This window comes from Camellia sinensis, chromosome 4 (assembly GCF_055761805.1).
Source record: "Camellia sinensis isolate YWXY chromosome 4, ASM5576180v1, whole genome shotgun sequence".
NCBI lineage: Eukaryota > Viridiplantae > Streptophyta > Magnoliopsida > Ericales > Theaceae > Camellia > Camellia sinensis.
This window is the reverse complement of record NC_138964.1, coordinates 112,220,089-112,247,455: the sequence shown is the minus strand read 5'-3', so window position 1 is coordinate 112,247,455 and position 27,367 is coordinate 112,220,089. Positions and strand designations below refer to the sequence as shown.

At 35.2% G+C, this 27,367-nt stretch overlaps 1 protein-coding gene and 1 pseudogene across 2 annotated transcripts; one reads left to right on the top strand and one right to left on the bottom strand.

The window, feature by feature from the left end:
- Positions 1–285: 285 nt before the first annotated feature.
- LOC114317341 (uncharacterized) lies at positions 286–6,059 on the bottom strand. 2 transcript variants are annotated; one of them, XM_082922951.1, is made up of 4 exons: positions 5,901–6,059; positions 3,687–4,017; positions 3,147–3,571; positions 286–612 (listed from the first exon to the last, which is right to left on the bottom strand). In XM_082922951.1, coding segments are annotated over exons 2-4 (747 nt in total). In that variant the 5' UTR covers positions 4,008–4,017; positions 5,901–6,059; the 3' UTR covers positions 286–611. The 2 variants fall into 2 exon arrangements, with proteins under 2 accessions (XP_082779077.1, XP_082779076.1); XM_082922950.1 differs by lacking the exon at positions 5,901–6,059 and having other exon boundaries at positions 3,687–5,777.
- Positions 6,060–6,872: 813 nt separating this feature from the next.
- Positions 6,873–17,241, top strand: LOC114292625 (putative sulfate transporter 3.4; annotated as a pseudogene).
- Positions 17,242–27,367: the final 10,126 nt, after the last annotated feature.

Below are 27,367 nucleotides of genomic sequence, written 5' to 3'. Positions count from 1 at the left end.
CTAATGTCTGCTTTTTGTTGGCGCTAAGCTTTGTAGTCACCACAATTATTTTCCGAAAATTTTTATTTGGTTTTAGCTACTAACATTTTAGTCACTACAATATGTACTTCCTTTTTTACTACAAATTGTTTAGTCGCCACAAAAATGCTCTTATGTTTTATCGCAAAATTCTAATTTCTCCACAACCTTTCTGTATTCCATGCAACCTGTAATATGTATATAAACAAAACAATACATATTTTATCAATCATTCCACAATCCATATTACTTCCAACCATCCAAAAATGATAACTTTAAATGTATATATTCCATACAAACCAACTATTGTCCAAATTAAAATTATGTTTCCATACAAAAACCCAACCCTCCATATACAAAAAATATATTTACTACCATGCGATATAACCATTTAGCATCGTAATCTATGCCACGACAAAAGATAATCTATATGTTGCGCTAGCAACTATCAATTGGATTACAAAAGTTATATATCAGTAATACTAATCTACACCAAAAGCAGAGGACGACATAGTCAGCAGGATTATACAAAAGTGGCAAGTGTCCTCCATATACAAAAATATAGACCATCCACAAGTCCAAGCCAAAAGCCATCTACAAAAAATTTAAAAAAAAATTACACCCATTACAAAATATCAATTGATTCAGATATAGAAAAAAAGGTTGTAATAACATGCATTTAACGTAGAACAATCTATAAAAGCCTTTTTTCGAAATACAATCATATGTATGTATCATGAAAAATTTATTCCAAACTTGACTTCAATTTTAAAAAAATACAATTTTTAGGAGCATACCTCTTTATAAAATAAATGCTTATTGCTAAAATGTTTTGGTTGTAAATCTATTTTAACTCTTCTTCATTCCCATTTTCCTAGTCAAGTAAAATAAATAAGTAATCTACGGGATTATTTCCATAACCATATCATGCTTTCTTAATACGTTTACCATCCAAATGACCACCGTATATGATGAAACAATGACATCATTTACAATCCAAATGTTGAACATTTATTGGATGTCAAATTCTCCCTTTTCCGAATAAGTTTAAGGCATTTTCGGCAATAACTCCCAACCTATGTATGCTAATTACATTTCGTATGTTGTCACAGGTCCTATTTGTCACGGGGAAGCTATCCATGACATTCTTACAGTAGTTTTGGGACTGTTTTGCATTTTCGTCCCCTTAACACCCTTTTTCGGTTAAGTTTTAGGCGTTTTCGACTCTAACTCCCAACCTACGTGTGCTAATGACATTCCAACCGTCATTACAAGTCCTATATGTTATGGGGAAGCTGGCCGTGACATCCATATGCTGGTTATGGAGCTGTTTCGCTTTTTCGCACTCTTAACGCCCTTTTTCGATTAAGTTTAAGGCATTTTCGGCTCTAACTCCCAACCTACACGTGCTAATTACATTTTGTCTATTGTCACAGGTTCTATTTGTCACTAGGAAGCTAGCCGTGACATCCGTACGATGGTTCAGGGGCTGTTTCACATTTCCGCCCCCTTAATGCCCCCTTTTTCGGTTAAGTTTAATGCATTTTCGGCTCTAACTCCCAACCTACGCATGGTAATTACATTCTGTCTGTTGTCACAAGTCTTATATGTCACGGGGAAGCTGGCCGTGAAATCCATATGGTGGTTTTGAGGCTGTTTTGCTTTTTCGCACCCTTAACGCCCTTTTTCAATTAAGTTTAAGGCGTTTTCGGCTCTAACTCCCAACCTACACGTGTTAATTACATTCTGTCTATTGTCGCGGGTCCTATTTGTCATAAGGAAGCTGGCCGTGAAAGCCATACGGTGGTTCGGGAGCTGTTTCGCATTTTCGCCCCCTTAACGCCCTTTTTCAGTTAAGTTTAATGCATTTTCAGCTCTAACTCCCAACATACGTTTGCTAATTACATTCCGTCTATTGTCACAGGTCCTATTTGTCACGAGGAAGCTAGCCGTGACATCCGTACAGTGGTTTGGGGGCTATTTCGCATTTTCGCCCCTTAACGCCCTTTTCCAATTAAGTTTAATGCGTTTTCGGTTCTAACTCACAATCTACACGTGCTAATTACATTCTGTCTGTTGTCACAAGTCCTATTTGTCACGGGGAAGCTAGCCGTGACATCCATATGGTAGTTTGGGGACTGTTTTGCATTTTCGTCCCCTTAAAGCCCTTTTTCAGTTAAGTTTAAGGCGTTTTCGACTCTAACTTCTAACCTACACGTGCTAATTACATTCCGCCTGCTATCACAGGTCCTATTTGTCACGAGAAAGCTGGCCGTGACATCCATACAGTGGTTCTGGGGCTGTTTCACATTTTCGCCCTCTTAACGCCCTTTTTCGATTAAGTTCAAGCTTTTTCAATCCTAACTCCCAACTTATGTGTGCTAATGACATTCCGTCTGTTGTCACAGGTCCTATTTGTCACAAGAAAGCTAGCTGTGACATCCGTACGGTGGTTCTAGGCCTGTTTCGCTTTTTCGCACACTTAACGCCCTTTTTCAATTAAGTTTAATGCATTTTCGGCTCTACCTCCCAATCTAGACGTGCTAATTACATTCCGTCTGTTGTCACAAGTCCTATTTGTCACGGGGAAGCTGGCCGTGACATCCGTACGGTGGTTCTAGGGCTTTTTTGCTTTTTCGCACGCTTAACGCCTTTTTTCGGTTAAGTTTAATGTGTTTTCGGCTCTAACTCCCAACCTACACGTACTAATTATATTCCGTTTGTTGTTACAGGTCCTATTTATCACGAGGAAGCTGGCCGTGACATCCGTACGGTGGTTCGGGAGCTGTTTCGCATTTTCACTCCCTTAATGCCCTTTTTTCGATTAAGTTTAAGGCATGCTAATTAAGGTGTTTCGCCACAAGTCCTATGTGTTTTTTTTTTAGGTTTATCATTTAACGGAACTCCATTGTTGTGATAACATGGGAAATTTGCATCATTAAATATTCTCTCCGTTCCTCTCCTTTTTTTACATAATTAATGACTTAGTTAACAAATTAATGTCACATTTTTTTTCTCCTCTTATTTGTATAATGTCAAAACAATTCCAAGTTCTCCAAAATAATATTGTTAATATGTGAAGTATTTTTGTAGAACTTTTACTATCATATGAATGAAATTCTTCTTACCAAATAGGACGATGACTATTTGAACCTTGCAACAGAGTTGTGAGTCGTAAAACCACATTGTTTAGATAATTAAGTTGTTCTTGTTGTGCCTCCCTTGCTTTTTTTCCTTCTTCTACTTGTTTCATCATCTCCTCTCTTTCCCTTATCATCTCTTCACGATCTCTCTGGCGCTCTTCTTTCTCCGTCATCAACTCTTTGTGATATTTTTCGCATTCCTCACGAAGAACCTCCATCTCAGCTCTTATTGCCTCCATATGTTTGTCACAAGCTCGTGTCGCACTGTCATATGGCAAAGAGGGTCGTGGGCCAATACCAAATCCACGCAAGCAATTCTTTTTTTGGCCAAGCATTTGCCATGAGAGTTCCTCCCGTGTCAATGGCGTCCCCGCCTCCGTGGTTGCCACTTGTAGATTCACCATCTCATCCTGTCATTACAAAAAAATGTAGACTATTCAACAAACGCACAAGGAATAACATGCAATTTTGTGCCAAGATACTAATTAATATTAAATACAATTGCACAAAGAGTTTAATGCTTACATGTGGCTCACCGCATTTGGGATGAATCCATTCGTTAGTCCTCTTCGACTTGTGTGACCCACTCGGCTGATCATGACACGTGGGAACATGTTCCCCGTGATGCACCCAAGTTCTATAAGAACACGCGATTCCTCTTCGAATCAAGTGCAGCCATACAACTTTTCGACTATGTTTTGTGCCATTCAAGCAATCGACACACGGACAACGAATGTCATCCTGTGAGCCTAAATTCTTTGTAGCAAAGTCAATAAATGACTTAACACCTTGTTGATACTCTTTACTTTTCAACCTATCATTTATCATCATCCAACTCTTATCCATCTTTTGAATCCTACAAATCAAGCAAAGATTAATGTACGAATAGACACCTAATAAACAAAAATACTCAACAATGGAATTGAGATCTTTTATCATCATCCAACTCTTGTCTATCTTTTGAACCCTACAAATCAAGCAAAGATTAACGTACGAATAGACACCAAATAAACAAAAATACTCAACAATGGAATTGAGGTCTTTTATCATCATCCAACTCTTGTCTATCTTTTCAACCTATTTTTTAGTTTTCACTTATTTGCAACATACATTACAATTTGAAAACACATGCTTTAGGAATTGTATTCAAAAGTTAAGGTGAAACAACTAACTATTAGGACTATACAAGTAGAACATAAACAAAGAGGGCTAAAAAATAATGAGAAAATTCACCAAACACAACCATCGTAAGTTGAAGAAACAATGAAGCTATCATCAAAGGTTACGAACCCATGAACCCTAAGTCGCAATGGAGTAACCTTATCATTGTGCCAAGGCCCGTCTCAAGCTAGAGGGTACACTTCTGATTAAAATGTTCTTTTGGCAATGACTCTTAACCTTTCCCTTCAACAGGTTCCCAACCGCCCCATCCCTTTCCGCCAAAATTTGTTTCTTTTCCTCGACTTTCTTCTTTGGAGATGGTTATTTAATAGAATGGTTGTTGATGAATTTAAGGATTTGATTTACACTGCCTAACAACTTAACCTTTTTGAGTAGTATATTGTGTATTAATATCTTACTAACCACCCCATAATTATAATCATCCACCTTTTGGCCAAGTCATGGACGAAGTATGACAACACATGATAGACAGCAGCAATTAACAAAAGGAATAAACATTTAGGGCCAATTTATTACTACTTTTCCTGAAAGACATCTTGAGTTGAGAATCTCTAATAAAATTGCAAACAGAGGCCTTCAAAGTTTCCAGAAGCATCATAATAGTTCCATTTTTCTTCTTTATCTCAACAAACGTATGATGCTAAAGACAAACAAAAATACACACATACATATATATTTATATATATATATATATGAAATCTGGCCCAAACTTAATTACAAAGCATATAACTTAATTAAATGTTTCTTCAAGTAGATCCAGTTAGCTGAACAAAAAGGACATGAATATAGGTTCAATATAGCTCAAGAGAACAATCAAATGCGAGATTGATAGGAATAAAGCGAATAGGTCAAACCAATTCAAACCTAGTTTCACTCCCAGACATCTATTTGATACTAATTATCAAAACACAGCGCAAAGAGAGATGGTATATGTATATTTCACAACATAATATCACAGATTGATGGATCTGAAACACGAATGCAAAGCAAATGACAAAATTCATAAGTATAGAAAGGCAATACAGAGCTCCAAGCTAGGGATTGAATCACAGAAAAGCAAATTGAATGCCTAAGTTCTACATTTGGTTTAAAGTTCGTAATTCATCTGGGTTTCCCACATTTGCTTCATTTTTCTCACCATCTAGACTGAAAGTGGACAATACACTCTCCACAAGTTAATTACTCTTACTAAATAGTTTAGAATTAGAATACCCCCAGTCATGTCCCAAATTCTTGCTCATGAGCTTGAATTTGGGATTTCTGTCTACAAATCAACACAAACCCTATAGCAAGTGTGGGAAATCAACACAACACGAACTCAAAATTTTGCATTTTGAGTTAGAAAATCAACACAAAATTAAACAACAAAAATCAGATAAAACCCTAGGGCAAGTGTGAGAAATGGGGAAATAGAGAGAGAGAGAGAGAGGGAGAGAGAGAGAAAGAGAAATGGACAGAGAGGGAGAGGGAGCGAGAGGGAGATCGACAGAGAGAGATACAGACTGAGAGCGACAGAGAAGGAGAGAGACCGAGAGCGACAGAGGCAAAGAAAAAAACCTGTGATTAAGTGGCGCTGGTGATTTGCAGGTGGTGGTGGCGGTGTGCGACGGTGGCTAGCGCCGGTGGCCAGCGACGGTGGTTAGCGGGGGCGAGGCTTGGTAGTGTCAACAGAGCGAGTAGTGTTTGAGACAGAACAGTGTATATCGTGGGTGTGTGTTTCAGAGACCGAACAGACACATATTGGCGCCAAATTAATTGGTTTCCCTCTATAAAAATAAAAAAAATAAAAAAAAAAATCCAACTTTTAGTGCCTGAATTATTTTTTTTTTTTTTTGTCAGCCAAATAGCAATAAATAACCACAAACTGTTTTGCCGCAAAAAGAATAAGTAATAGCAACTAATATATTAGTAGCCAAAAGTATAATTTGAAATTTTTTTTTTTGTCGGCAAAAATTAAATATACGCTGACTAAATTGTTTAGTCACCAAAAAGTGTTAAAAATGTCCATAATATTTGGCAACTAAACTATATTTTTGTTGGCAAATAAGCTTATTCAACGACTAAACCTAGAATAAGTAGCATAAAATATAGGGTTCGTTTGGAAAGTGGGCTGGTTTTTTGGTTGCTTTAGTCTAGGACTAAAAAACCTCGTTTGGGAAGGATTTTTTGGCTTTTTTTAACTTTTTGTGAGAGATAGAATGTAATGATTATGGTTTGAATATGAAGTTTTGTCTTATTAAGCTAAAAAACCTATTTTGTCTTTTTGTGGCTAAAATAACCCCAAACCCAACACAATCCATCTTTTCACACAGAGGCATAGACTTTTGCCTACAACTATATATTCAATGACTAAATTTTCGCCAAAAAACAATATATCTCGACTGAATTAAAATGGTAGCTAAAATGTGAACCTTTGGCAACTACAAAAAAAAATTAGTCGCCAAAAGAAATATTTTTGGCGACTAAATTTGTTACGGTCACCAATTTTGGTCGCCAAATGTGTAATTTGTTGTAGTGGCATTTGGTGCAATGAACATTGTTGGTTCTTGCTTTTCATGTTACATTGCCACAGCCATAGGTTATATCACATTTCTATACGTCTAACTCACATGTTATTTTATTTATTTATTTTCCTAACTAACAATGACAAGTTCTTTGTGTTTAAAATCCTTCAGAATCATTTTCTATATCTATTGTCAATCACAACGCTGGAGCAAAAACAATAGTTTCAAATATAGCAATGTCAGTTTCAGTGCTCATGGCTCTTCTGTTTCTTACACCACTCTTTCATTGGACTCCCAACACCATCTTAGCAGCAATAATCATACCTGCGGTGATAAGTTTAAATGATTTAAAAGCTATTTTTTGACTTTGGAAAGTTAACAAGTTTGATTTCTTGTCATGTTTATGCTCTTTCTTTAGCGTTGTTTTCATGTTTGTATCACGAGGTCTTGTTATTACTGTAAGATTTTTATCCCTCACAATCAAATAGAAGTACTTGAAATATGACTGTATTATTGTTAGAAGAGGGGGGATGTTGGAAGAACAAACTCAATTTGAGTGTGAATTTCAGAGAAGATGAGAAGTTACCAGAGAATTCAAAAGTCAATAAAAGAAGTTCAAAATGAAGAAAAAAATGGAAGCAACTAGAAGGAAAATGAAGTTTCAAGGAAGCTCCATTGATAAAGCTTAAGGAGGAAGACACATTGTAGCACACACAGTTTACACACGTGTGTGAAATATGTAAATAGATAGATTATTAGGTTGCTATTATAGATATCAATCAATCAATAAATCAAGAAACCCATAAGAGGCCTGAGAGACAAAGATGTGGGAGATAAAAACCCACAAATTATATTTGTTACATTGTTTGAAATAAAATTCATTCATTTGTTTGTGTGTGAGACATCATAAATTCCATGCAAAATATATAGAAGCCCACCATCAGTGATAGAAAAGTGGGAGAGGGGTGTATACAGGTTGTGTAGATATACAAAGAGAGGAATTAATTGAATAAACACTCATTTTATTCAATCACAAACAAATTATACAAAATAGAGCTATCTCTCTGTTAACTCTCAAATTCTCTACTGTTGAGGATCAGCTCAACTTAAAATCTGAACCTACTCAGCTCAGTCATCCATCTCTCCCTCAACTCAATCAGCTCAAGATGAGTTCAATCAACTCAAGTTTACCATGCAGCTCAACTGCTTTGTTAACTACAACAATGGTGGTTAGAGAGTCTGTTAGAAGATCTGTTACTAGTTATTAACACACGTGTAAATCAATTAGACTGATTAGTTAGGTTATTAGATATATATTTGTTGTATATGATTAGCTGTATAAATAAGTGATCTTGCATCACTAGTAATTCAAGAAATGAGATATTGATATTTTCTACATGGTATCAGAGCTTCTAAGCTCTTGCGAGCAAGATAACAATGGCTACCACTTCATCTTTTTCATCTTCCATTCCCTCAAATTTAACTCTTCTCATTTCGAATCTTTCTTCTTTTGTTACTGTAAAGCTAGACTCAACAAATTTTATCATTTGGAAGAGTCAGATCTCCAACATGTTTCGTGCTACCAATCTTTTGGGATATGCTGATGGTACAATTCCTTGTCCTTCTTCTACAGTCATTGATAATATTGGTATTGAATCTACAAATCCAGATTTTCTTCAATGGAGTTTAATCGATGCACATCTCTTAAGTTGTCTTACTACAACGTTATCTCCTTCCATTTACTCCACTGTTCTTCAGTTTCATCATTGTGCTGAAATATGGTCTGCACTCAATAAGAAATTCACTTCACTCTCACAATCTCATATACATCAGCTCAAGAATAAATTGAACTCTGTTGTTAGGAAATCTGATTCCATAGAGGCTTATCTCTCAAAGATTCAAGAGATTGTTAATCAATTGGCTCTTGCTTCAGTAGTTATTGATGATGAGGATCTTGTTCTGTTAACTTTGAATGGTTAGCCAGATGAGTTTAATGCATTTAAAACTACAATTAGAGCTAGATCTGGTACTATCTCTATGGAAGATTTGTCTTCTCTCCTATGTTTTGAAACAATTCATATGGATGCTAAGACTAGGAAGCTGTCAGAGCCAATAGTTGCCTTTTCCTTAGTGAAGCAAAGTTTTTTACCACAATCTTCTACTCAATTTCAAACTAGAGGCCATAAATTTGGCTATTCTAAAGGTCACAATTCTTTTCGGAGTAACAGGGAAAGCAGATTTTGTAAAGGCAATGGCAGATCTAGCAATGGTACTAGCAGATCCACTACTTCTACTAGAGGCAGAGGGAGATTTTCTTCTTCTCATTCTCAGTCTAATCTGATTTGTCAGATTTGTGGTCGATTTGGTCACTTGGCTCTTGATTGTTGGCATAGAATGGACTCTTACCATCAGTCTTCCCAGTCTTCTCATCAAAATCAGGATTCACATACTACTATGCCTAATTCTACATCTAGAGCTTTTGTTGCCTCATCTAATGATACATCTTCATCTGTTTTTCCAGGTCCATGGTATTTGGACTCTACTGTCACTGACCATATCACTAATGACTTGTCTAATCTCACATGCTATCAACCATATCAAGGGGCAAATCAGGTTACTATTGGAGATGGAAGTTCAGTGCCTATTACTCATACTGGTAATGGAATTTTACCTACTCCTCACTATTCCTTCCGCCTTAACAATATTCTGCATTCATCTTCAATTTCCTCGAATCTGGTTTCAGTTCAAAAACTAGCTCAGGATAATCACTATGCTATCATATTTGATGATTCTAACTTTGTGATTCAGGACGAATTTACCAAGAAGGTCCTTCACAAGGGAACTAACATCCATGGTCTTTACCAATTTCTTCCATCTACTTCATCTCCATCTGATTCTCATGCTTACATAACTAAGACTAATCCTGAATCTACTACTCTTTGGCATAATCGATTGAGCCATCCTTCATCCTTAAAGTTCCATCATCTCAAACAACACTTGAAGCTGAAATCTCTTTAGTATAATAGTCTAGATTGTGTAGATTGTTGTGTTGCCAAAAGCTATAGGCTCCTTTTTCACTTGTCAAATACCACTATAAATAAGCCCCTTTCTCTCATTCATAGTGATGTATGGGGCCCTTTCCATTATTCTTCTACTTTCAAGTATTATGTTCTTTTTGTTGATGAATTCAGTAAGTTCACTTGGTTATATCCATTGACTTACAAAAGTGAAGTGTATGATAAATTCTTAGAATTTAAAGCCTATGCTGAGAAACAATTTGAGACTATTTTGAAAATTCTTCGAACTGATGGTGGTACTAAATATTGTAATGCTAAAATGAAAAATTTTATTTTAACTCATGGTATTGTCAATCAGCATTCCTGTCCCTATACTCCACCACAAAATGGCACAGCTGAGAGAAAGCATAGACATATCACAGAGACTGTTGTCTCTTTACTTCATCACTCTTCTATGCCTCTCAAATTCTGGTTTGAGGCCATAGCTACAGCCACTCACTTGATTAACAGACTTCCTTCCACTCAATTAAATCATAAAACTCCATTTGAGGTCTTGTTTCACTAGGTTCCTGATTATTCATTTCTCAAGGTGTTTGGTTGATGTGTTATCCTTGGCTTCCACAATACTCCTCTCATAAGCTACATCGTAAATCTCTTCCTTGTGTATTTCTTGGTTTTCATCCTTTTGCTAAAGGTTACAAATGTTTTGACTCTTCTTATGGAAAATTCTATCTTTCAAGACATGTCATCTTTAATGAGTCTATTTTTCCTTTTGCTGATGCTTCTTCTTCTGCTTCTCTCCTTTCTTAAACTCAGCTTCAGTCCTTCTTTTGGTCTACTGTGTCTTCGCCTAATCTTTCTTCTTCTAACTTATTTCCATCTGTTTCTCTTTCCCTTTCTACTGCTGCTTCTAGTTCTTCTTTTGCTGCTCCTAGTCCTAGGAGTCCCCCTACTTCCAATCAGCCTTCTGCTATCCCTTCTCATTATCTCCTATTTCTCCTTTACCTATTGCACCTCTTAATTCTTCTCTTGCACCTGCACCTTATTCTCATTTCATTTATTTCTATTAATTTGCCTCTTCTTCCTTCTTCTTCTTCTAATGTACATCCCATGCTTACTAGATCCAAGGCTTCTTCACATTGTTTTCTTCACACTAATCCTCAGCCTTTTGTTACCTCTTCTCCTCTTTATTCTAATATTGAACCTCATTCCTATAAGGAGGCTCTTCTTTCTCTCATTTGGCATAAAGCAATAACAGAAGAATCTGATGCCTTACATAAGCAACAAACTTGGTCCTTGGTTTCTCTGCCTCCAGATAAAAATGCTATTAGTTACAAGTGGGTATTTGGTTCCTCTGCCTCCAGATAAAAATGCTATTGGTTGTAAGTGGGTGTTTCGAGTTAAAAGAAATTCAGATGGCACTATTGCTAGGCATACCTTCAACAAGAAAGGGTTGATTTTCAAGAAACTTTTAGCCCAGTGGCCAACCTTCTCACTATCAGAATTTTGATTTTCTGGGCTCTTCATCATAGCTAGCCTTTAAAACAGTTAGATATATCTAATGCTTTCTTGCATGGTATCGTCTCTCCTGTGCTTTCTACACTCTGGTGTGATAATGTTTCTACGATTGCTTTAGCCTCCAACCCTGTTTTTCACTCACGCTCTAAACACATTGAGGTCGATTGCCATTTTGTGCGTGATCAGGTTTTGGCTAAGAAGTTGGTTCTTCAATACATTCCTACCATTTGATCAGCTGGCTGAGACCTTTACTAAGCCTTTTCGAAAAGTTTTGTTGTCAGATGTCGCATTTATCGGCAAACTCCAGATACTTCTTAGCTCTTCTAGTTAATGATTTTGGGCTCCTCTAGTTGACATGAACTCTCTGGTATATTTAGAAATTGATTTTGACATCTTCAAAATCTGGACAAATTTTGAAAACCCTTTGTTTCTTCTTTATTTCTTCAAAATTTTGGCCTAAACTGGCTCTTCTAGCTCTGATACTACTGATAAAAAAGTGAAAGAGGGGTGTATACCGGTTGTGTAGATATGCAAATAGAGGAAGTAATTGAATAAATATTCATTTTATTCAATCACAAACAAATTATATAAAACAGAGCTATCTCTCTATTAACTCTCAAATTCTCTACTATCTTAGAATTCTCTTTACCTGCAGACGTTGTGTTTCTCCCTGGACGTTATATTTTTCTCTCTAGAGATTATATTTTTCTCCCACTCTATCTAAAACAACCACACAACCTATCTATTTATAGATTTCACAAATGTGTGTAAACCACGTGCGCTATAGTGTGTCTTCCTCCTTAAGCTTTATCAATGGAGCTTCCTTGAAGCTTCATTTTCCTTCTAGCTGCTTCCATTTTCTTCTTCATTTTGAACTTCTCTTCTTGACTCTTGAATTCTCTGGCAGCTTCTCATCTTCTCTGAAATTCACCATCTTCAAACTCAAATTGAGTTTGTGCTTCCAACAATTATTGCTCAGTGTCTAATGCCTTGGTTGTATCATTCAGGTTGGAATTTCAATTTTAAAGATTCTGCTATGTGTCGCTAGGCTGCACACTGTCATATTAGGCAATCTCCCCAACACAAAAGTATACCAAAATCTCAACAGATACAGAGAAACTTCGAGGGCTCCCTCTTTTCTTATTCTTGCTAGTGAGTCTTCTATCTACTTTGTGAATTCTAGATACATACAAGAAAGGCAAGTTTAATGATGCACAATTTTTAAGTTTTAATCCATGCATCCATCCATAGCATTCATTCATATGATTATTCTAATTAATGGTATATGATAAGATCACGTTTGATAATGTTTACAGTTTACTGCTTATTTTATTAAAAAAACAAAACAGAAAAACATGTTTTTTATATACGTATTTTAGATTTTTGGTTTGAAAACAAGTCAAAGGATTGGTAAGAGAAGGTTGCTAGTTAGAGGTGTTGGTTGAAAGTGGTTAACAATCAGAAGTAGTGGTTGGCCACTGAAGTTGGTGGCTGAAGGTGATTGTTATTGGTGGGAGGTAGTTTGTGGTGATTGGAGGTAGTTGGTGGTTGCTAATGATGGTGGCCGAGGGAAGTCACCAACAATGAATGGAGGTGGGAGTAATTGGGTGTGAGCAGTAGGTGGTAGCAAGAGGGGGTGGGAGAGAGAGAAAAAATTAAAACTTATTTTTCAGAAAAATGAAATCAACTTTTTAATTTACAAAAATTTAGTAAATTTTGTATTTATAATTTTTTGAAAACGAGACACCAAACATGTTTTCATTTCCAGTTTTCAAAAGTTTTGTAACTTAAAATATATATATATATATATATATTATTAAACATACCCTAACTGTAGCATACGATTGTGTAAGGTCATTGTCTCATTATCTTGCTATCCTGCCAGAGTTTTCTCACCATGGAACAATGCTTAGGCGTTGTGACTATGTCACCATAATTTCAGCAGATTGGGTAAGTATGCTAGTAAAGATATCATAAGTATCTCCTTGAATTAGAGGGAATGAGAGAGAGAGAGAGAGAGAAATGTCCTATTATTTTAGGATAATGAGGTGGATTTACGAGGAAGAACAACAAATAGATGCAAACTGTGGAAGTAAACTAAAATGCGTAATTTTGGACATGATCGGTAAGTTAGTCTCAAACCCTTTTTATCTTTAACCTATTTTCCACTGAAATCAAAGTTACTAGTACAAGATCACATTACTTTCACTCATCTAAACTGTGGGAAAGTATTCTATGAATGACAGCATGTGGCTAAGGTGACGCCAAAGTGTCAGTCGAGGTGCCACGTGGCTTGGTCAAGCTGCTAAGATGATCTTGGCTAGGCCAAGGTTATCTGCGGAGATACCAGAATCCGGGATAAGCAGATAAGTGTAGACGCGCCCGCGTGGGCCTTCGCTACAGTTCGAACTCGATCTGTGTCACGGTTCTTAATCTGAACCAAAGAGTCCAAATCCGGCAAATCGTTTTGAGAAACAGATTTTTTTTTAAAAGAAGTGCCAAACATGGACTGCTTTGCCAGATACAGAGTCGCCACCTAAATATTTTTTATGGGGAAATTTAGGAAACCCTGACTCGGTGCCGAAGGCCACATGTCCGTCATCACCGGAGGTGTCTCGGCTTGGGAGCTTGGGTACGATCGGGGAAGGTCAGCTATGAGCACCCCCTTTCGCCCGGTCCGAAGACCGGCCTCTACTAACCGTGATATCTGATTTTGAAAACTTTATGTGTTCTTAAACCAATTGTTAGCCTAGAATTACTATGTTATGCGCGCAGCAAACAAGTATAGACTAGATTGCCTAATTTGGAAATAAACATTGCATATTCGTTTGTTTTGAAAAAATGTTTTGGAATTTGCTACTCGCAAGTAGGCTAAAATATGGATTTCAACGAGTTTTCCCAACTCAAACAATCCAACCTTCACCCACAGGCATTCAAGCAATTTAACACATAAGCATTTAGCCACATGGTAAGCATGCTGTCATGATAGCATTCACACGCATGAGATATGCTAAAACAGGAAAATACTCACATAGTACTCCGTGCCAAAACAAAGAACCCGTTAGCAATCAATGCATGATCCAAGTCCATGTTTAAATGTCTAATGCAACACATACAGGATGCAATCGAAGTAAGCTCGGCTAACCTAAGCATGGCATATGAAATGCGATCAATTGATGCACGTATTCAATTCAGAATCGAAACACAAATGCAGTTAGCATGATGTACCGAGCCCGGTGCATGCAAGACAAATGTATGGATGCACGCATGCATAGCATAAGGTATGGTAATTTGAACATGTCCTATTACTAACCATCAAAGCAGGTAAGTAAAAGGGAAGAAAGAAGTGGGGATTGGAAGACATGCACACACACGCACCCACACTTATTACAGATTTGCCCTCACTCAGAGGGACCAAATGAATATTACAAATAATTAACTATGCAAGCTAATTAAATATTACAAATTGCCTAATCAGCTAAGCAAATTGACTAAAACTAGGAAAAGCAGTAAACCGCCTCGGGAGGAGAGCTCGATGCAGCGCATGCTCAGGTCCTGCTCGGAAGTGCACCGCCATGCATAGTCTGCCTCTGTTTTCCCTGCTCTGCCTCTCTGAAGACTGTCAAAGTCTCAAGGATGCCTCTCTGGATACTGGGAATCACCATCGGCTGAGTAGAATGCCCACCGGCAGTGTCATGTGGTCACCGGCACAAAGTGAATCCATTGGCTGGTTATTCACTGCCGGTCGGCAATCTATACTGCCGGTCGGCAAAGAATGCCTGCAGAACCCTTGAAGACCAATCCTTTGCTACCTCTTGGACCAAGAAAAGCTGCCTCCTAGCCTCTGAGAAGACCCTCCAAGCTGCTGGAATGGAGTGGTGGTGTGGTGCTATAGGGTGTAGTGCAAATGGAGCAAGGATTCTTGGGTTTGGAGGCTTGGATGAGATAGATATATGGAGGATTGTATGTATTGCTCTAGCTGGTTTTTCTAACCTGGTATAAGGAAGAGGAGAGCTTCCTTTATAGAGCCAAGAGACTAAAGCTTCTCTTAGAAGCTTCAAACTAAGAGCAAAGATTCTCCATACACGTGTATGGAGGATCCAGTCTGTGCCCTCCAGCTGGCACAGCTGGCATCCACTCAATTTGTAGAATACTCCGGAAGGTCGTCGGCCAGCAAAAATGGCTGGTCAGCACAATAAATTGCCGGTCGGCACAATAAATTTCCGGTCGGATAAATAGATTGCCGACAGATGCTGCCAAGGTCAAAAAATGGCCGGTGGGTATCCAAATTGAAGCCCCGGAAGTTAGCTTTCCAATGGCACAAACCTTGCATTAAAATTCCTCCTGTGGAAAAAGTTATGCCCATTTTGGTGAAGCCGCGCAAATTCGATCCAACCGGGATGATACCCAACTTCAACCAATCATAACTCCCCCACCCGGACTTGGCTCTAGAAGATTCTTGAGTGCAAAATGAAGCCCCAAAAGTAAGCTTTCCAACGGTAGTGGCCTCATAGCTAAAATCCAAGTATGCAAATGAATAAGCCCAATTCAGCGAGGGCTGCTCAACTCTCTCTTACCCGGATTCAAGCCGAACTTCTCCCAAACTAGTTTTCTCCTCTTCTTTCCTCTTTTTTTCAACTCCAAACCCCTAAACAAAGTGTTTTGAAAGATTTTTCAAAGATTTCATCTCTCTTCCATTCATTTCCACTTCGTTCCTGCTCGGTTTACCGAAAAGCGCAACGTTTGACAAAATGCGAGCCTCGGAACATCGCAGAAACTTTATTTCAAAAATGTTTTGAAAGAGAGGGTTTCAAGGTCTAAAAACCATTCAAAATAGTTTTGATCTAAAAGGGGTGTGAAGTTGGGATTTGGCTCTCTTCTTGCCGAAGAAACTGAACCTTTGCCCTGCACACCTGTCTCCACCAAGTAAACCATCAGTAACGCCCAAGTCTTAAGGGCGGTCAAAAATGGGGTGTCTACAATAAGGGACAAGAGTCTTAGAACAGAGGAGGATCTCAGTCTGGATAAAGATGAGACTCAAGAAGAGTTTATCTCTATTTAGATAAGGGTCCAGAATGAGTATTGAGCCTGAGTCCATTAAAGTGAGGCTTCTAATGGGATCAGGTAACTGCTGGTTATAAAAGCAAGGCACCCTCGTGGGTTTGAGGTAGGTTCTTTCTAGTGAGTTTAAACATTATTTGCTATCTTTGAGAGATAAGATTACTGACTTGATCATCGAAGTGCCCCGAGTGGATGAACCACCACCGGATTCTCATCTTCTTATGCAGGTTGTTAGGCTTAATCTATTCTGTCGGTGCTCTATAGCTGAGTTCCCTGTTTGGTTGTGTGGTCAAAAATCAACACCCATATAAACATTCTCATGGAGTGTGGAAAAATTAAAAAGTTAAAAAATAAAAATAATAAAAAGAAGAAGAGGAGGAGGAGGAGAAAGCATAGTGAGGTTGATCATTATTTTGAGGCTTAAAACCTTGCATTTTTCTTAGCTGCCACAGCAATAGACACAAGTGGAATCAACACAATATGTGAACTGAGAAGGATACTGGAATAAAGATCACTGCAGGTAATAAAAACATTTTATAAAGCTAGTCTTGTCTTGATGAAAAACATTTTATTAATTTTAGGTTTGTGAAGCTTGCTTTGGTGAACCCTGTTGGAAATGTGATGGAAAAGCTACACTAGTCGGAAACATTGGAGTCCTTGGGCTCATACGGACTCTATCTAATAATCGAGGAAGCAGTGGCCAATATTTCAGTATTGTAGAAAGCTCAGCAATTAATTGCTAAAGGACTACTCGACAGTGATCAGCGTTTCAGCATATTAGAAAGCTCAACCAGTTAAATGCTAAAGAACTAGTTAAATGCTAAAGGACTTCAGCATGACAACATTGGGAAAGAAATTGCTTGTGCTTATGCATATGCTTGCATACTTCAACATTTAAATGAAGAAATGAAAGTTTCTTCATTCTTTTTATTTATTTTTATTTTTGCAGAATAATATTTAACATAATAGAATCTAAATTTCTTCATTATAGGAAATGATAAATGTTGCTACTCTTTTCAAGTCCTTTTACACTTGAACCAACTTTATGTAATGGATGTTTCTATCAAGAATAAGGAAGTCCATGAATTTTCGTTTTATTTTCTAAATGTGATGCAGACCAGATTAGCAATTATATATTTTATTTTTGTTATTTTAGAATTAATGGTTGATTAGGAACTTTTTAATTTAATATAGAATAGTCTAGGTTTGTTATTTTGTGGATATTTGCTTTTCGAGAATTAGAATTACTTGATTTATAAAAATTATAACTAGCTTCCTAATATTTTACTTTTCTTTTTTAGATATTCTTGACTAGCAAAAATTATTTATTTATTTTATTTTATATATATCCATATATATGATAATAGCTTTGGTCAAAGAGGCTTGTATTTTTTTTCCCTCATTTTGCCCTCCTATTTTGGTAATATGTACCAATATTGCTGGTACTAATTTAGATGAAGGCTTTTTCATGATTATGTAGAAAAACTTAGTCAGTTATGAAACATGAATATGTTATTTTTTAAAATAACTTTGGTCAAAAGGGGCTTGCATTTTATTTTATTTTTGCTTGTACTTTTTTATATGTATGTGTGTAAGCCTTATGGCTAGAGGTGATGTTTTGATTACATTTCTAAGTCGAATTGCTTGTAATTCTTCTTGAGATATATCTTGACTATCTGTTTCTTGATATATTTCTTGACTATCTGTATTAGTCATCATGAAGTTTAGTTCTTCATCTGAACTTTCTTTATCGCTAGAAATTTCATACAAGATTTCTTCATTAGAAATTTCTTCGCCATATATGATTTCAAAGTCTTGTTCTTCAAGAACTTGATCATTTTCTTTGCACTTTTTTCCTCTTTTGGGTATTCAAGTGCATAGTGACCTTCTTCGTTATAAATGTAACATCTACAAGTTTTCCTTTTTGAAACACTTGTTGGTTTCTTTTTTCAAACATATTTTTTCTTTTTTGAAAAAGTTTTGTTCCTTTTCCAAGGTTTTTATTTATATTTTCTGCATTTTTTAGAAAATTCTTTTTGCTTGGTAAATGTATTACAACCAATTTTTCAATTTTCTTTCAAAATTTTATCACAACATTTTTTTACCATATTTTGAGTTGAAAATTTGATTTTTTTATTTGTTTTTTCGCATTTGCTATAACAACCCAGATTTTTAATTATTCTGTAAAATTTATACTAATATTATTTAATTACAGTTGGAAAAATATATGATTTATTTTGTATTATTATGTGTAATTTTGTAAAATAATATAATTATTATGAATTTAGGGGTCAAAGTTTAAATAAATAAATAAATAATAATAATAATAATAATAATAATAATAATAATAATAATAATAATAATGAGTGTGGTAGTAAAATAAATAATTAATTTTCTGTGGGTATACGATAAAATATAATTTAATTATGGATTAATTATGTTTATATAATTATATTAAGAATTTGGGTCAAAATGTAATTATCTTAAATATCTATTAAAGATAAGTATAAATCTATATAATTATTAATCGAATCTGAGGAAGATTTGCACGGGCTACGTATGCGCTTCCCTCCCTATAGGGAGGAGTAGGAATGGCAACGGGGCGGGGCGGGGCCGGGGATCACCCTCCCCGTCCCCGATCCCCGATGATAAGAATGTCCCCGGCCCCGATCCCCGACGGGGAACCTATTACCATCCCCATCCCCGTCCCTTAACGGGGATCGGGTTTCCCCGACCCCGAAAATTCCCCGGATCAAAAAAAAAAAAAAAAAAAAAACAACAACAACAACAACAACAACAACTATTCAAACATCATCATCCACAACAATATCATCAAACAACATCAACACACAAATCAGAGTAAAAAGAGAGGTAGATCTAAGTAGAGAGAGAGATAGATCTAGCTGCAATCTAATATATATATATATATATATATGTGTGTGTGTATATATAACACAGAGAAAGAGAGGCGGAAAGGTCGGGCGGCGGAGGAGATCGCGGAGGAAGGCAGCGAAGGAGATCGGCATGACGGCAGAAGAGGGAGGTGGAGAAGTGGCGTTGTGAGATCGGCGGTGGAGGAGTGGCGCTGTCAGATCGGCGGAGGATGGGCGCTGTCAGATCGGCGCTGTCAGATCGGCTCTTCTCTCTCTCTCCTCATTTTTCTCACGCGAAATGAAGCTGTGTGTGAGGGGAGAGAGGATCTGAGATGGGAGAGAGAGAGATCTGAAATGAGGGAGATGAGAGGTGTGTTCTGGTTTTCGAATTGGGAGATGAGTTCTGAGATAATAGAGAGAGAGAGAGAGAGATGAGAGTATATATTATATGAGTACATATATAATATTATATTATATTAGGTTTATTATTATTTATGTTAGAAAGTAGTTGGTTCTAGTCAACAGAGTCAGAGAATAGATATAATATAATATTATATTATATTAGGGAGTGTATTATATTAGATTTGAAATGAGAGAGGGAGAGGGAGGCGGGGAGAAACAACGGGGAACGGGGCCGGGGTCGGGCCGAGGCCGGGGCCGAACCACTTATCACCGTCCCCGGCCCGAAAATGAGCGGGAATTTTTTTTTTAATACCATCCCCGGCCCGTCGGGGGTATTTTTCGGGGAAATACCGTGTTAATCGGGGTCGGGGGGTCGGGTCCCCATCGGGCCGGGTTTAAATTGCCATCTCTAGGGAGGAGGCGTTTCACCTGGAAAGAAGGAAAGAAAGGAAAAGGAGAGAAACGAGAGAAAAAAAAGGAAGGAAAGGAAGAAAAAATAATAGAAGCTGAAAGGGTCTTTGGTAGTGGAAAAAAAGAGTGAGGTGTTAAAGTTAAGGTGAGTTGTATTATACCTTGAGTTACCATTATATGTTTTATATATGTTTTGACTTACCATATATATTTTATACAAGTTATGTTTTATAAACTATTAAAGTATATAAATATTTCAGTTACGTAGATTAACTTTTGAACCTTATCTGTGAAAATGAAACCCATTGATATGTTTGTTTATATTTTGAAGAATATTTGACTATGACCTTATAAACAAGTATGTTTTGTAAGTACCACCACGGGAGTCCCACGCCTTGGGGAACTTAAATAACCATTGGCCTCTGTTTGACTACTTTTTGGTTATTTGTTTGTCATGGATCCATTGACCTCTGTTCTTGCGGGGTAAAGTGTTGTGCGAAAATAAGTGCTACACTATTTTGGAAGCCACCTATTTAGTCCGTATGAGCCACCTCTTGAATCCGTACCTCTGTATTATTATGAATCCATTGACCGCTGTTCTGTGCGGAGTAAAGTGTTGTGTGGAGATAAGTGCTACACTATTGTGGGAGCCACCTCTATAATCCGTATGAGCCACCTCTTGAATCCGTACCTCTGTTCTGACTGTTACTCCTGTGATCTTCGTTCTATTCTGTTCGGTACCCTGGTTATGGTTATTTATTTATATAATTTCTGTATTTCAGTTTCTACCACTTAAATGATTTATTCACCAAACTGAGTTATGTAAATGTCTTGGCCTAACTAACTATCCATGGTTATTTCGTGTCCCTTATACTCTTGGTATAATATTTCGCACTCTGCTATGTGCTTATAGTTGTTTACCAATTTTCAAGAAACATGCAATTCAGAAATAGCTTTTGGAAAGTTTTAGATGCGAGGCTGCGGAATAGACACACACAGCACTTTTATTGATATTTTTCTATGTAAATATTGACCTTTTTGGTCAATAAATTTTGTTATAAAAATAGAAGCTCCAATGATTATTTTGGTACCCTCATTTAAATATTACTTCCGCTCGCGTTTATTGATTTGTTTAAGAATTGGCCGGAGTTAACCTCAGTTACTGGCCATCATGATACTTAACATTTGGGTACGAGGAGCGGGTCGTGACATTTGCTTCTAAACACCGATCTGCTATCAGTCTTAGAACATAATTAATGCGAAAACCAAGATTATCATATTCTACCTTCCCCATTTTTTTTTTTTTTTGGATAAAATCAGGATATGTTTTAATGCATTACTCATCCCATGGATTAGGGAGTTTATGAAAAAATTGATCTAACTAGGGTTGATTTGCTGGTGGATCAATAAAATAATAATATATTTTTTTTTTAAATTTGAACATTGTCTTCAAAAAGACAAATGTTACATAATTCTAATTTAGTCAAAATATAATTTGCATCTACTTGCAAATTAGTATCTCCTACAAAACCACATAAATTTTCTTTTATAATTTTTGCAAACTCAACTAATATTGTGTCAAGTGTGAGAAAATTGGCTAACAAAGCTATTTTTTGATTTCTTCCAATTTTCGATTTTTCCCACTGTCTTAACCATTGCAAAACGTCTCCATGGAGAGTTGCTGCAGCATAATCAAAAAAAAATTCCTTTGACCAACTACTTTTTATAATTGGTAATAATGATGGACAATGATTGTGCCCAATCATCAATTGCTTGTGGCTGGTCCTTAAATGAGACATGAGACAAGTCTAAATAAGTACCATTTTGAGCTACTGGATACTTATGATTATTTATCTTTTATAGATATTATTGGCTCAGATGTAGGATTGGAGGTACTTCCAATGTTAGTATCATCTTTAACTTCATTTGTTTGAATAAAGTCAATATTTTCTCCATCTCCCCATGTGTTAAGCAATTCGGGATCAATCGCCTCTTCTGCCTTTCGTTTTCCTTTATTTATTTCTGGTGAAACATCTTGATCTATTGTTTCTCCAGATGAAGATGATTGATTATCATCATCATTAGTTGACATATTAATATCATAATTAAAGTGTTGTAAAAGGGCTTCATATCCTAGATAAGTTCTTTTATCTGATCTAGTAGCCTATTTCTTTCATCAATACCTAAATTTGGGTCTATATATAATTTTCTCCAATAATCTAATATTTCAACGATATTTTGATATTCAGTCCTATTATAGGTATTGGTTTGAAGTACCAAAATATCTTTTGTATCATAAAATAGCCTAGGACTGGAGTTATCTACTAAACTATTCATTCCATCATTTTTTATGAAGGATATAGTTTCTAACTGAGTTACCAAATTGTTTATTTGGGTTTTTGCTTCTTTGTGTAAGTCAATATTTATTATAGAACCTAAATTGTCTATATTAGATTCTATAGATTCAACTTTGGATTCTAGATAATTTTGATTTATTCTTTGATTTTTATCCAATTTAGAAAACCAAGAGCACATAACATTAGTAATATTATTTAAAGTAGGACACACACTATTTATATTTGCAAACTCTTTAGTGATATGCAAATTATGATAATATTTATAATTAATATTATTTTTTGTATTTTCAAAGCATATTATATCTTCATGATTAATTGTCATTATAGATTGTTGATAGTACCTAAGACCCTCCTAGTGTATATGTCTGGTGCATAAAACCTCTCTTTATGATCTTAAAAGACTTAAAAATGCCTAAATTATGGCTAATAGTCAAAGATCTTAATGAGTATATGGGTTTTGACATACACTAAGCATATAGGTTTTACAACAACTATACATGAAAAAAATAATTATTAAGATATAAGATACAAAGGAAAATTCTAATTTTAAACTTGAATAATAATATTTTTAGACAAAAAGTACACTAATTCTAAACTAATTCTAAACTTGAATAATAATATTTTTCTAATTTTAAACACTTTTTTAAACACACCATACACACTTATATATGTTAAAATTAATATATAGATAGAAATACTTACATAGCTAAATCTTGCTTTCAAAAACTCTTCACCTAACTCTGATACCAATTACAAAATAACAAAGGAAAGGAGCTTTCTACTAGTATTATTCTACTATTTTATGGAGTTAGGAAATGAGAGAAGTTAGAGAAGTTAGGCAACGAAGAGATGGTGGGAATTTACGTTGTTTCATTATGTTGGCTTCAATACCAATTTATAGAACACAATTTCATAAACAAACAAAACCAAAAAGCTATCCTAGACTTAATTCATACTGAATCTATTGGACTTTACAAAAACCAATATGTCCAAACTTTGCACAACATTTTATAAAAGTCTTCAAGCCTAGTCATAGGCTTGCACAAATTTTCTACAAAAATAACACAATGACTTGTCAAAAGTCTTAAACGTAAATGCAAAGCTACAATTATATACACATCTTCTGACAAACTACAATTATATACACTGTCTACCCTCCCCGTTGTTCAAAGAGATAGACTGAAATAGATAAGATTTGGTTGATCTTATTTATTGTGTAGCATCGGCTGAAAGGATTTGTCTGACCACTTTCCGCCTAATAATGTAGATGGCCCCACGTGTCCTGGATAAGGTTGGAGTCGATCATGAGACAACTGCATGTGATAGTGGGGTCCACTATGCTTCCATCCTACTTACGAGATTATGATATTGTTTATTAGTCTCTGGTGGAGGGGAATCAGAATACTGGTTGTATTACTCATTTCGATATTGTTCTACATCATCCATAGTCATGGTTAGTTCCAGCAGAAGATCCAAATTATTTCTCTTTTTGAGATTTAATAACATGTCAACAACCTCATTAATTTGTTTAGGAGACCTTTGATATGTTATGGAAAAATGAGTTACAAGTAGTATTCTACCATCTGTGACCATGAATGACAATTTTGTTGAGCCATGGATATTAGAAGCAGCTTGGGAAACGGTTATTAGATTGTCTATCCAATATTCTATTAAAGGAATTTTTTGAATATTTTCCAATCTCTCCTTTCATCGATCTTCATCTAAATAGTCATTTTCAAATTCGAAATCTTTTGTTTCTTTAAGATACCAAATTTGATATGGTTGTAAAAAATATTCTCATTCTCGCCAACCAATTGTGCTGGAGATCCAAAAAGTAAAACATTTATTCCATCGGAAGCCTTTGACTACCCATGAGATTGGATACTCTATCCACTGGATTGGATCTAAAATTTGAAAAATAACTTGATTAGTTATTCCCCAATTTATGTCTTCAAAAAACCTCATGTCATAATTTGCATTGATGGTTAGTTTGGGAATTCCATCTTTAAAATTTAATTTGTCATAGGATCATTCTAAGATTTGTCTAATCTTATCAAAATGATGACCAACTTGATTTTTTATTAAAAGAAAATTTTCTTTTGGAAGCAAAGTTCTTGCTTTTTCAAAAAGACAAATTCTTTTTATTTGTTCAACAACTGGATTAGAAAACTCATCTGATATGAGTTCTGATAGTTGAAGAAAATTGTTTATTTTTTCGAAATTAAAATCTTCATTCCAATTCATTTGTTTAAGGATATTGAAACAAATATTTTGTAAATCTTTTAACTTAACTATTTGCTTAGCTAATTTATTGGCCAAAACTCCCATTTGTTTTCGAAATCTCATTTTGTTGTCTACAATGTGAGTTTTCCAAACTCCATTGAGTTCTATATGAATATGTCTAGATATACCAAGGTTGAATAAATCTTTTATTTCAGATTCATCTAGTTTAGATATTTGAATATTTGTTGGAATTCAATTAGTTCTCATTTGACAAAAATTATTTTGATAAACAGGCATAGCCGGTGCACTATAAAAAGTTTTTTTTAGCTTTGGTCATGCTATCATAGGATTTATAACTAGCTCTTGGAAATTTGCAAACTTGTTTATTGCAATCATTCCATTCTGTGTAAATTCCAAGGTTGTCTTCCTACAAACACAACATAAACTTTTTTTTTTGTTTGGGGATTGCTTTTTTAGCAATTGTCACTCAATCTCCTTGTACGGGTTGTTTACTCTTGTTCATTTTGTCCTCTTGGTCTAAAGGTTTTCTGCAAAAATTAAAATTACTTGTTTAGTAATTTAATTTTTCTGAAAACAATTCCTACTAAGAAAATCTGCAAGAAAATTATTAATACCTTTAAGATGTTCTACCTCAAAAGTATATTCAGAAATTTTATTATACCAGGCTAATCTTCTTCCTTGCTCAATAGGTTTTTATTGATCAAGAAATCTCTTACTGTCTTATTATCAGTGTGTACAATAAAATTTTTTAGGGCTAAATAAATTTGAAAATTTTTTATTGCCAATTTTATTGCAAGTAATTCTTTTTAAAAAATAATACATTTATGTTCATTTGGTTTAAATGTTCCAGAATTATATCCATAAATTAGTTCTTCTTTTTGTAATTTTATGGGTATTGAATTTTTCCTTGGTCTAATCCCATTTTCTGATAAAGGTATCTCTTTATCATGCCATAATTTACTTGGTATTGCTTTGAGAACTAATCCCCAACATAATTCTGAGGCATCTATTTCTAAAATTAATTTATCACCTGGTATTGGAAGATAAACGTCTAGTTAAATTTTTATATTTTCTTTAATTTGTTTAATTAAAGCAACATCTTCTATTGTCCATTAAAAAATAACATATTTCCTTAATTTGGTTAACCAAGGAATTTCTATTTTTGAAAAATTTTTGATAAAATTTCGTCCATAATTTAAAATCCCTAATAAACTCTGTAATTGTGTTATATTTTCAAGAGTATTAGGAAAATCTCGTACTTTGAACAAAACATGTTCTTATAATTTTAAACCTTTCTGGTCTAAAATTATTTCCAAAAATTCAATTGATTCTTTTTCTAGTTCAAGCTTTTTTGGTGACAAAATAATTCCATGTTTTTGGAATTTTTCACAAAGTAATTTTAAATATTTCTTATGCTCCTCTCGGGTTTTGGAGAAAATAAGTATATCATCAATATAAATTACACAACAATCCTTAAGATCTTTAAAGATTGTATCCATCTACCATTGAAATACCTGTGGTGCTATATTTAACCCAAAAGGCATAACATTCCGGTGATAATGTCCTCAAGTTGTACTGAAAACTGTTAATTTTGTTGACTCTTCTGTTAATTGGATTTGCCAAAATCTACTCTTACAATCGAATTTACTAAAGATTTTTTATCCTTTGATTAAGTTAATCAAAACATATTTTCTTGGAATAAAGTATCCATCAAATTCTAAATTTTCATTTAGCCGTTTATAGTTGACTACCATTCAGGCTTTTTCCCTTTTAATTTCAGTATGGTTTCTTACCATAAAAGCTAGATTAGAGTGAGGGCTTCTAGTTTCTTCAATTAACTTTTTGTCTAAAAGTTCATGAAGTTGAATATCAAATTCATCTATATCTTGTCTAGTATAGATCATTGGTCTTACTCTAATGATAACATTAGGGTCTTTCAATTTCAAACTATAATAACGCGGACTACGTTGCCATAGTTTAAATGGATTTTCACTAAAATTTTCTTATAGAATTTTATAAATCCAATGTGATTCATCAATAGTTTTGATGATGGGAGTTAAATCACCACGTGGAACAGGCGCAAACTCTTTATCACAAATATATTTATGTTGTCTACCAATGGAATATGAATTAAGACATTGTTCATACTTAATGAAATGGCTTTTTCCTGCATTTGCATTGAAAGATATTTATATATAAAATTATTTCCAAGAAGGAAATCTCCATGCATATAAGGAAAACATAAAATTTTTGGTATAATGAACTTACTATCATTTAACCAAATAGCTATATTTTTAGCCTTGAATTGCATGGAAGTATGGTTTCCATCAATTTCAATAATCAAAATTGGATGTTTCATTAATGTCCATGTTTCTTTTGGTATGGCTTTCCATTTACATGAGCTAATTGTAGCTCCTATATCTATGAGAACACTAAGGCTATAGGGTTTATAACCTCCAAAATTAAATGTTCCCAACACATATGTGTATCTTCTTTTTCCTTGGCTAGGAGAAAAAATAATATCATCATTTTTTGTTTAAAAATGATACATTTGTGCAGACTTAATATGTTCATATTGTGTTCTTATTCCTGGAAAAGTAGGAATCTGAACATTTTTTGAAGCAATAGATTCTTGAT

Coding starts and splice junctions, on each gene's coding strand:
- LOC114317341 (XM_082922950.1), bottom strand. CDS start 4,214: ATGATGATAAAAGACCTCAATTCCATTGTTGAGTATTTTTGTTTATTT. Junction 3,572..3,686: donor CCAAATGCGGTGAGCCACAT/GTAAGCATTAAA, acceptor TTGTAATGACAG/GATGAGATGGTGAATCTACA.